Below are 12,867 nucleotides of genomic sequence, written 5' to 3'. Positions count from 1 at the left end.
AGTTTGCAATTCTTTTACAGCTGGTTCTCTTGTAGGATAGCTGCTATTTTCTAGACAACTGTTTGCTAGAAGCTGTTTGAATCTTCATAATTTTTATTTTTCCAACGTTTTAAATGCCTGTATTGTCTGATGACAATTCATTAAGCTGCCCAAATTGTTTAAATCTTCATGGTGTAATGAGTGCTTCTGCCTTTATTGCTCATACATATTGACTAGCACTACGTACTCTCAGATGTTTCTCATCTTCAACTTTGGTTAATACTTGTTTTCTTATATTGATCAGGAGCTCAATGTGCATAGACCACCAACACCAACAAGAGGTCGTCCGCAGGCCCAAAATGATCGAGGCTCTCTTGCATGGATTTGATTGTACAATTTCATTAGCATGTATATTGGTACCATATTCAAGTCTGAGGCACTTGGTGGTGTGCTACAGTTATACATTAGTCCGTGTAAACCAGATAGCATATTTTGCTGGAAAGAATTAGGGTATTTGCTTTGGCTGGTGCTGCACATCTGCATGATATGTCCAACCTGCCAAGTGTCGCATGAGAAGATGGATGGGAAGATCAATACTGCTGCAGAGCTGTACCAATGCCCCTGTTTATGCTATTCACCAATTTTACTCACATGCAGATCCTCTTGCTCTGCTATTCTTTCTGCTTAGAAGATATTTGAAGAGTTGCTTAAGGTTTTGAACCAAGGTATTTTATTGAATGCCCCAAGGGAATTATCTTTCTCTTGTGGTTTCCAAATTGGAGAATGCCACTGCAAGAAAATCAAATTTTACCACCAATATAGTTTTTATGACAAGTCTTGGAGGCGTGCAGAAGTTGAACTGCGTGCACAGTTTGAAGAAGCAATGTACAAGGGTCAGCACAAAGTGACATTCAGTTTAGGTCAGTCTATTGAAGAGTTTCTTTTTGTAAATTCAGTGAAAGCAATTGGCAAGAGGAATTCTTTATGTATGTATGGTGTATAAAGTCCCATTTTGCTTATTAAAGTTTTTCAAGAATGGACTATGCAAATTTATATTCTCAGTTTGACAGTACAATTTGGCCTTATGGTTGTTAACCATGGGGCCATGTATCATATGTGTTAAGCTGGACCTAGCTTTAAATTTTTGTGTTGAGAGACACCATTTAGTGTCAAGCTATTAATTAGAACTTTCGAGCAGCTGCAGCTATTTAAGCTGCCAATTATGGAGGATTTGTTTTTATAAATTTCTAATATGGTCTCATAATTTTTCTTGTTACACGGATCCCCAGTGTTTGAAATCTTTCACGAGCTTGGATTTTTTCATACAGGATCCCTTATTCAAAATTTATGGAGCCATATGGTATTATGGGGTTTATCTTGTAATTTGATGCTGAAGTATTTCACTGCTGCAATTTTTTTTAATCCATATCATTAAGCTAAATGATTCACCTGGGCCATTTACTTACCTTAGAAAAGGACATGTTGAATAATAGCTTTTCCTGGCACTGGTGAATTTCAGAATTTGGATTCTCACAATGGTATAGGTAAAAGTTTTCTAAGAATTGTACCAATCACTGAATTTTTCTCCTAGCGATTATGGTTAGAATTTTTTCATTTTAAAAATTATTTTTAATGTTGCCATTCGAATGCTATATTATTAAACTGTCAGTATGAATGGTGTGATTTTATGTAGTAATTTTGATTAACTTCCAGACAGACATGTCAGTTGTGGTAAGATACTAGGAAGGGTAGTTTTTGTAGGCCTGATAAATTAGAGAGGACATTGATATTTATCTCCATACAGTGTACGGGGCACTGTAGGAAGTCAAAGCCTGCACTGTGGCAGCCGTCTTTGCAAAGAAGCACCATTCCAGATACCCAAACAAATCTTAAAGGAAAAAAATTCAGGAAAAGAGGAACAACTGCAGATTTTATTTTCAAGTTAGCATCCTAAACCTAGTTATATTGACATTAAATAGTGAAGATAAGAAATGGATCTTTATTTTTAAACCAGAAGAGGGGAAATTTTTTATTCAACACAAGAAATATAAAGAGAGCAGAGTCCCCAACAAATAGAGCACTACAGACTAATCTAACATAAGAGACATGTCATGAGGTAGTTGACCATTATCAACAATATGTCAATAAGACTATTTAGCCAAACAATCCGCTACACCATTCCATTCCCTAGCAGTGTGAGCAAAAGTAATAGATTCTAAGGAGCTACAGAAATGGAGAATCTTATGAATAACCAAAACTAATTGTCAATTAACTATAGTTGATGAGTTAACATAGACTACCGCCTGAGAATTAGACTTAGATAATCCTATACTAGTGAAGAGCACATTGCTCAACAAAATACATAATATCAAGAGCTTCTATTAAAATATTAGTATGAAAGCCCCTAAAAACATAAAATATAAACTAAATATCTCCATAGCTGTCTCAACCAACTCCTCATGCCAACATGACCATGATTTCCTTGAGATGAGCCCCCACTTGAAGAGGAAAGTGAAGACGGATGCAAATAATAGCGTCCCCAGTATCTACTCTAGTCATTTCACGCAACCACAACAATCTCACAAAGAGAGTGAATAATTTTCGATAAGTGAGCAACAACCATGTTAAAATCATGAAAATTCCTTTGATTCTTGTCCAACCATGATATGCCAAATGATAAAAGAAGGGCTTAGAGTCCACACAACTTGAAGGAAAGAGGTTGTAGCTGAGGATTGGTCCTAATAAGCCCAAAACTTAGATAAACAAGCCAACAAGTCTTGCCCATATAAACTCAAATAAACAACCCACCACAAATGCCAAATCTCCTTGGCAAGGGAACACTAGAAGCAAAGATGAGAAATAGATTCCTCATTATAGGACCATGAAAGCCCCTTCTTGCATAAATTGCCCTTGTAAGATAATAGTTTTGAACCACTAACCACATGCAACAATTCATTTGGGCCAAGAAAAAATGTTCCAAACTTGCTTCCACAAGGCGCCTCAACACCTCCAAACATCTGTCTAATAAGTTTAGAGTACCCTGTTGAAACAAAGTAATTGCCAAAAAAATCACAACCCTAAGCAAAACACTAGGTCCTACCAAGGAATTGCACTTGCAAGAATCTAAGCTAACTAACTCCTCTCTCTCTCTGGCCAACTAGAAGAATCCTTCCATCTATAACGAACAACAAATGCACAACCTTATCCCACCCAATTGTTGTAAAACAATTCATAGAGGGGCTCCAATTGTGGATACATGGATAGAAGATAAGGATGACCATCCCAAAAATCCATCCAAAAGAGAGCTTCAAGTCTTCTATTGCAGATCCAAAAAAGGCCCCTCTTAAATAGTTGAGCCCCTAATTCCATAGTATGCCAAACCATAGATCCCTTATCCTCCAAAAAAAAGTGTGAAACTTTCAAATAGTCTACCTCGTGTAAATATTTATGTGTACGAATGTGTGACTAGAGCTGATTTTGACTAGTACACCAATGCCAATATAATTTAGCTGCAAGAGCTTGCCCACTCAAAACAAAAAAAATGAAGGCTCAACCCTCCTCCCCTCCTCTCTTGGTTGACACAAAATCCCACTTAAGTAAGCTCCATTTAGAATTTTGCAAATTACCACTCTAAAGGAACTGGCAGTAGAAATCATCAAAATCCTTAAGAAAGTACACATAGGCCACCCAAACTAGACTCGTATAAATAGAAAGAGATTGAATCAATGATTAAAGAAGTGTCACATGAGAAAACAATAGAAAGCCATTGACGAATCTAATCATTAACCTATTGATGTAGCTTGTCAAGCAAGCCTTCCCAGAAAATTTGAGGTTGTCTAGCAATAGGAATGCTTATGTAAAGCTTAGATGAAGTAAGGAGAGAGAACCAATAAAAACCTCAAGATTTTAGTAATCCACCTCTAAATAGGCTCTTGGAGTACTGAAAAAATAGATTGAAGATTTATGCTCATTGAGCTTCTGACCTAAAGCAGTCAAATAAATATCTAGCATTCACTTCTTCTTTTTGTTGGAAAAAGTGGCCCTGTAAACCTTTTAATGTGATTAGTGATGCTAACATGACATTCCCTCTAGCCATAAATGGAGGACCTCCTCCCCTTATTACAAAGTTGAGACTTAAACCCACAATCACATTAGACCAGTAAAGGCACAAGTATACAATCACAATGACCCAGTGGGTGTGGGTGTGAACTTGGGTGGAGACAACGCTACCATCACCACTTAACCGCCATGCTAAGTGGTAAACCCCAAGGTTAGATACGTTTTGATTTAAACTAGAAGCAATGATTACTTTCCCACACAATTGAGGGATGAAATTTTCATAGATTTTTTTTTAAAAGAATGAAGACATCATTGTTTGTTAATTTATTAATATGCTATTGTTATGCAACAATTGAGTCAAGATAATTGAACCTTATATAATTGAGTGCTTATGTAGTAGCGTTGTTTGCAATATGTTTTTGATGAATGAAACAAGAAGGAACTTAATTACAAGCTGGAAATTATGTAATTTTATGAAAAAAAGAAAAGTTTTAAGCATTTAGCTCATTCTTTTGTTGTATTAATAAATAAAATTATTCTACTTTCAAAGTACAAATAGCATCAACAATGAGGAGGAATTTAAAAGCCTGAATCATATTGGTATACCATTGCATCATATGAAAATTAACTATTTGAAGGATCTATCTGAATTATGTATGTGAAGATGGAGGGCATAAACTAAAAAGTGTATTTTATTATTTATTTATAAAACATGGCTAAGTAATGCTATCAATAATAAGATGGAAGGATGAACTACAAGAAGATTTTTAAAATTTCTATTTGAAATATAAATTTGAGTTAAGTGGAGTATAAAATGACATAAGAAAAGAATTGGAAACAAATTCAAATGTGCATAACACACTATTTTTCAGTTTAATAAAAATGGGAATGCAAATAATGAAGATTAATTGCTAATCTTTCTAAAAATCAATTGTATTTTGCAAAATTTGAAAAAGGCACCACAAGTCATGTTGTTGCGATAAGCATGTCCAACCTCAAGCTTATTTTAAGAGGATTCGTGCAAATTATGTAAATATGGTTAACAAGAGATATGAAGTACAATCTTATTTTGAATTTCATTAAAATGGAGTTGCAAACAGAGTGGGCTTAAGTACAAAGGAAACTCTGTGGTTAAGAACACTCGAGCTAGAGTAGTAATGTGATGGGTGACCACTTGCGAAGTCCCAACGCTTCACCTTTGTAAGCATGACCTAAATGCAATAAGTGTTAAGTGTTATATTCATTCTCATTTGAGATGGGTTCCTGTGAATCACTATTCATGAAATATAGGTCAATGAGTCTGATTTTAAAAATTACACAATCAAAACCTAATAGCAATATCTCAATTATCATCTCTTGATATTGACTGATTGTGTAAGAAAAAAAGGTTGATAGGCTAATAAGAAAGGTCTAGCCATTAAAATCATTAATGGCTTGCCCTCTCTTTTCAATACTAAATGATGATTTTTTTTCCACCAATATTTCAATCATTGTATTATTGTCGCATATAATTGGCAAAGGTTAAGTGCACTTCTTTTGTGTTGGAAGTGGATTCACTCTGAGAGGTGAGGGTGGGGGAGGGCAGCGGTTGAATCAGAGTGATCAAAATATTAACAACCTTGAAGACTTTTAAATTTGTTATCGGAATGTATGCACATGGAAAAACCTTTTAACTTGATGATGTAGAGCAAATTTTCACAAAATATTTGGATGCTCATTCAATGCAAGTAACAAGATTTAATTGTTCTTCACAATTTAGCATGAAATGAAAACATAAACACTTTGGATAACTATTTGAAAGCAAACCCTTGCTAACTATAGCATGAATGCATAATCTTGACAATGAAAGAACAAAAAAACATAAGGTATTATAGTGAAAATACAACTAAAGTGCATCAAAATATGAAGACACGTGATCACATAACCCAAGTTTTGTCAGTTTTGTCATAATCTATATCTTTATTTATTCAAAGAGCACCAATTCATTACAACATGTTTAGGAGCACCAACCCTTGTCCCAAGTAATGATTGATACAATATCAAAATGCTAGCGAACTCATAAATGCATCAATATTTTTGTAATCACAAGATCATTAACAGTTTGTAACCACGTTATATTCAAAGAATCCAAGCTGCAGGTCCATCACCAACTTCGGCCTCTAGAGTTTTGGTGTCTGGATACATACTTGCTAACTTGAGGTCTTATGTTCTATACAAGTCTTTACCTAGATACATAGACACACTTTCTTGCTGATATGTGCATGCCTACGTTCCTAAATAAAGAGTGATCAACCCACAATGTAAAAATCAAATGTCACTTCACAATTGTTTTATACAATTGTATCATGATAATAAATCATTATGTTCATATTTTCCAAATAACTTACATCAATATATAAGCATACATCTCTGCCTTAAGTGTATACTTACATACAAATGCAGGCTATTTTAACCAGCCAACAACAATGACTTAATTGGTCATGAAAGTTATCTCAAGAAAAAAATATTCATAAGAAACCCTCAAGCTAGGGTAACCACCTGTCAAAAATAAAATGTATATCATTGATTTCAAACCCATGTCTTAGTTGATGAAACAACTAGTTTTTCAGTTTGACCACCTAAATTAATGAAATCTTCAACCTAGGGTTTTACAAAAATAATGTGCAAATAAAAACATGTTTGTGAGATCAATTGAATATTTCATGGTGACCCTCAAATAGAGTCTTGAAACCCACTTGTGTTTATCAAACAAAACCATTGTTCTTAGAAACCTTATGAAATATTTCAACCAATATTTTCAACATAGATAAATCTATGTGATATGTCTTGATTAAGTAAAAACAGATTTTGAAAGGTCCTGAAACCTTGTACAACAAATCTAAAGATATAACAATATAAAGCCCAAATACAACAGTGTGAGTCACCAAACAAAGATAGGGAGCAACCGACTAACTCCCACCACAACGGACAACCGCAACAAGGGAACTTAAGATTTAGCTTTAGATTTAGAACCTCCCTTGTGAGACCACAAATTCTTATCTAGGGGAGGGATGGGGAACTTAGATTTCTTTCCTTTTACCGTTGTCCATCCATCCTCAAGCTTAGCGGCATCATTCTGCCAATCCCTAGAAGAAACGGAGGAAATCCATGTGATATGTCATGGCTGTCATTTTCACAAAATAAACAAATTGTATAAAACTATTCTACAAATGTTTTTTTCAAAACCATTCTTAACTAATGCAAAACCAATAGTGGTGCTTTCCATTTACTAAAATAATCATTATTAGCCTTTAACTTGGTTATCTTTAAGCAACACTAGAATTCAGATTGTCAAAAAATTACTAAACATTATTTCATTTAATCATTATCCTAATTTCTTTTGGAATTCTTGAAAATAAAATACCATGGAATGATAGTACGTGTTTCACAAAAGCTCTTTTGAACATTTGTTATTGAAACTGTGTTAGAATCCCACTAATCTCGACAATGAACCCACCATTCAACCCGCTGAAGAATGTGGGTTAACATAACTAAACCTGCAAAAAAAAACACAAAATGACCTTCCTGCAACTTCTTCAACAATGACCATGGCAGATGCTACATGTCTAGAGTTGCATGAAAACTTAAACTATTTTGCTTTCCACTTTTTCTTTCTTACCAAAATGCTCAAATGAAATTTAAGTTTTGTTTAAGTCTCCAAACATAATGAAGACATGGAAAAATAATATCCAAATAAAAAGTGTTGTTGCGGCTTTACACTAGTATACTTACCCACAAAACAAAATCTACTCACCAAACCATTTTACTTTCCCAATTAGTACCAACAACACAATTAGAACATCAAACAACAATGAGCCTTATTTTAAGATGCAATACATATAAATCAATTGATGATTAAATAGTAAGTACTGATATTTAAAGCTATTATTATAATTGATATTTATTGACAAAAAAATAATGGTTATAGTAGACCATGTTAATTGATTATAATAAGATAATATCATTTATTACTTATAAAATGCAATTAATTAAATTATATTTTTAAACTATATAACAGGGATAAGTGGACCCACCAAATGTTTAATAAAATTAATTATAATTAAATTGAGGGCATAAGGGTGCCCATCACAAATACAAACTTGAAGGGACACGTCACATCATACTCATATTAAAGGATGATGGGACAAAACAAAATAGGCACGAGGGAAAAATATAGGAGATTGTTGAATAAGAAAGACATAAAATACAAAAGAACGATATATCTCCAAAATGAACATTAGCTAATGGCAACATGGAACTTGCGATGGAAAAGCATCGAATACAAACTCGCCTAGTCAAGAACTACAGATTACATGGGGAAGTAACCAAATCTCATAAAACCGTTCTCCTACGTATGTCATAAATCAATTGAATATGCAAGGAAGAAAATACATAAGGTAAGTAAAGGTATGCTTTATTAATAATATGTAATCATTTAATAAATGTTTCTTTGAATGTTGATATATTATAGGATACTATAAATCAACTATATAAGTTGTGATAAAGTATATACATGAATGGATATGTATTGAATTTATGTATTTATTATTATAGAGATTTTAGTTAAAATGAAACTCATTCAAATGATATATTATTATTATTTTACATAATGTGGATATACTTTTTATGATAATCAATATAGTTTCTTATGTGAGGAACATTAGATCTTGGATAATATTGTTAGTCTATTGGGGTGACACCATGGAGATCAAGAGAATCACTAACATGACATATGTGATTAGCCTTGGATAGAGGGTGTCCCATCCAAGAAGAATCTTAAGGGTTATGCTTCAAGGAAGACAATGGAATAAGTAAGGATTAGGAAACTCGATCTAGAGATGCCTTTAAGATTAGGGTTTAAAATAGAGGGTAGTATAGTGCAATTATGTTTATTATTACTATGATTCTAACATTTATTTTTTAGGTATTTCTTCTTTGAAACTAACCCTAATAGAAGGGACATTACACAAACTTTACATATCACTAACAAACTACCTTCTTATGATGACATGACATCAAGGACAAAGAAGTCGACAAACTCCCCTATTGTCCTTGATGGAAAAAAACATTTTTTGTCATTTGATTAGAGATATAATCAATTTATTCATGTTAATGCTTTGCAGTATAACATCCTGAAAAACACATGACCTGTCAAAGCCAAATTTAGAATGAGAAAATACTTGTAATGTAAAAATTATATAACTGTTGTGCCATAATATAAACTATCATGTTAATAAGAGATAACCAACTGTCATGTTGATAAGACCATACTATCAAACTAGTATCACTATAACAAAAACATCACTACCAATAATATTAGTGTTGGAACCAAAACATCAATCACTATCAACTAGCATGTAAAATTACTACAAAAGCAATCATGATCACATCATTGCCACCTAAAAGTATTGCCAACATATATCTATGAGTGAGCCAAATATACAATGAATGCCAAAATTCTCCCCCTATTTTTTTGTCACAAGGACAAAGAAAGTAAGTTATATATAGAGAGAGTAAAGCAGAACTGCAAGAAACCATGAAAATTGTTGAAGTTGATGAAAGATCAACCTCACAGCTCCCAAGAATCACTTGCATGAAAACTGTTGAAATTGATGAAAGATCAAACCCACAGCTCTCGAGAATCACTTGAATGCAAACACCTGTCATAAAAAGAGAGAAGCAAAAACTATGGAGGTTGGAATTGTCAGATCCATAGATGAGACATTTTTGATGAGCAAAAAGAGAAATTGCTATTATAAAAAGTGAATTGGTTAATAATTACAAAAGGGGAACATCCTTATAAAGGAGATTGAAACCCCAAAAGATCTAACCTAGGTTGCATCATAATAATTAATAAAATGATTGATTATTCAATACCTAAAGTTTAGCCTAAGCAAATTAGAGTCAATTAGAAAAAATCTAATTACTCTAACAACCCCCCTTAAGATAAACTTAAGGAGTAGTTGAAAACCTAGAAACTACTACAAAAAGTAGATTTGGGTCCTAACAAACAAGGCCTAGCACAACTAGATCTATGAAAAGAGGAAAAATAGAGAAAACCACATAGAAAAAACCCTACTTAAAAAAGAGATGAAAATAATGGTGAAAAGAAACTAGAGAAGAATTGAAGAAGCCTCCAAACTAGAGAATGTCTCAGAAGATAGGAAAAAAAGACGATCATGAAAAACACCACTAAAGCATGTAGAAGCTGCAAAGCTCTATCAAAAGTAATTGTTGATCTAAAGAACCTCCACTAAATAAAACTTGACCAAGTACATAAGACTATAATCTACATCAAATCAAGAGGCACAGAAAGGAAAACAATTGAACTCAAAGATACAGATGGCATGAAACACCAAAGCCTAAAGAGTTGATCAATCAAACATGGAAGGTTGCATCCACAATAGGAATGAAAAGAAGAGTTTTCTATATGGTAATTCCATCTCACCAAAATGCATAGGTACCCAGCCACTGCATCTGCCTAGTACATAGGAACAAAAATTGAATACATAACTCACTCCATTGAACCAAGGAAGCATGAGAAACAATAGAAGAATCCCCCCTAATGCAGACAAGGGTGAGGTGACAAGCAACTGGAAAAGTGGACCAAAAGAACTGCATGTCAAGGAACCATGATCAAGATGCACAAAAGAGTACATATGTGTGTACTAAGGTGATCAATCTCAGACACGTCATGAGGCTAATGTCATAGAAGGGAAACTCACTAGACAAAGGAAAATGACAAACAAAGACAACACATCAACCTGTTGATGTATATCATTAGTAGAAGTAATGATATTCATCAACATGTGCAAATTTGTATCAAGTTCATCTAATAACAGTCAATGATGTTACCTATACACACACACACACACACACACACACACACACACACACACACACACACACACACACACACACACACACACACACACACACACACATGATTAGATAATTGTCTTAACTTGTATTAGATGATTGATAAACATTATCGACAATCAGTATCATGTTTAGATTATCGACGAACATCTCAACATGATCGGGTTATATCCCATCGAGAATCTTGTGGTAATACCAATTACGTTGGTTTAGTGTAACTAGCATTAGTTAGTTGTGCCTCCATAGAGGCATGACCCTAAGTGGCCTATGACTCTATGGGGCATGACCCTTTTAATACTTATATAAACAAGTGCAAACTGATGGGAATGTCATCAATCCAAGGCATCACAGACCCAATGATCTACACATTAATATTGCAGAATATATATTAAGCATTCTCCTCTTCGATTTGATTTAGAAGACTATCAGTATATTCATTCTACTAACTATGTTATCAACAATATACATTGAAGGATATCTTGCATCTCAACAACTAGAGATCATTCATCATTTGAAGAACAAATCTGCACTACAGTTATTCAAGTAAGAATATCTATTGTTATCCATATCTACTATAATAGTTTTATCTATCAGAGATCTATAAAAACTAACATGGTATCAGAGCCATTCTAATAAGAAAATCTATCACTCAGAATTAAATCTAAAGTTTTAGATTTACAAAAATTAAATTATATTCTTAAATCAAAATGGTGAATCATGTAAGGCTAGAAGATAGGCTTGAGGGTGCATCAAAATTTTCATCATGGAAAATTAGAGTCATGATAATATTAAGAGAAACAGAATTAGAGGAGTATATTGAAACAAATATATCCATGTCTAAAAATGATCTAGAGAAAGTAACATGGAAAAGACACAATAAAAAAGCAATGAAAATTATAATAGATATTGTAAAAGATCATATTCTTCCATCCATATCTAGTCTCAAGATTGCATTTGAGATGTTCTCTGCTATAAGAGATACATTTGAAATCAACAATACTAGTAGATTATTAACCCTAAAACAAGATCTACTATATATAAAGATGAAAAATGGAGAATCTATTGCATCCTACTTTCTAAGGATTTTTGAATTAAAAGATCAACTTGCAACAATGGAAAATCAAGTTGATAACAAAGAACTCAGCATGAGAGCACTCAGAGGTCTTCCTCTATCTTGGGAAATATTTATTTGAGGATTAAGTTCTTGACCCAAACTTCCTAAATTTGACTTACTAAAAAATGAATGCACACAAGAAGAATCAAGATTAGTCTCAAGAGGACTAAATATAAATCAAGAGGGAGATATTCAAGCACTTCATGCAAATTCAAACAAGAAAAGAAAATTCAAATATAATAGAAGGGAAACTAACAAAGCATATAAGAAACATGATTGGTCCAAAGTTAGATGTTTCAAATGTGATAAAATTGGTCACTCCCATAACTTCTACCCTAAAAAGAAGAGAATTCAAGCAGCCTTAGCAGAAATCAAAGGAGAGGAAGTAGATAAAGAAGAAAAAGAAAAATATGCTTTTTACTTAGCCCTTTCAAGTGAATTAAACTCAAACAACAACACTTGGATCATAGATAGTGGAGTATCTCGGCACATCACTGATTTTAGTGACAAATTTGAAACTTTCTCAGAACACTCCTCAGAAGAAGTTACCATTGGAGATAACTATACTCATCCTATCAAAGGCATTTGTTCCTGTTCAATTTATCTAAATTTGGGAATTACTCTCCAACTCAAAAATGTTTTATATGTACTTGGAATAAAAAAAAAGAAGTCTCTATTTCTAACCTTACCAATTAAGGATTCATAATCACTTTTTTAAAAAGGAAAAAGTACTATCTTGGCCAAAGAACTCTACTATCAAAAAAGTCATTTCCATCAGATTTAGAGATGGAAGTCTA

General features: G+C 33.3%; 1 protein-coding gene across 1 annotated transcript in view; it reads left to right on the top strand.

Annotated features, from left to right (window-relative positions):
• Positions 1-1,255, top strand: part of LOC149554537 (serine/threonine-protein phosphatase BSL3-like) — a 110,471-nt gene extending 109,216 nt beyond the window's left edge. Inside the window, exon 22 of the mRNA XM_089828581.1 lies at positions 284-1,255. Within this exon, the coding sequence (XP_089684707.1) occupies positions 284-367 (84 nt within the window). The 3' untranslated portion in view covers positions 368-1,255. The remainder of the gene's footprint in view (positions 1-283) is intronic.
• Positions 1,256-12,867: the final 11,612 nt, after the last annotated feature.

This window comes from Cupressus sempervirens, chromosome 5, assembly GCF_028749045.1.
Source record: "Cupressus sempervirens isolate cs-2001-9-10 chromosome 5, ASM2874904v1, whole genome shotgun sequence".
Lineage (NCBI taxonomy): Eukaryota > Viridiplantae > Streptophyta > Pinopsida > Cupressales > Cupressaceae > Cupressus > Cupressus sempervirens.
Note: the sequence above shows the minus strand (reverse complement) of the source record. Positions and strands in the feature narration are given on the sequence as shown.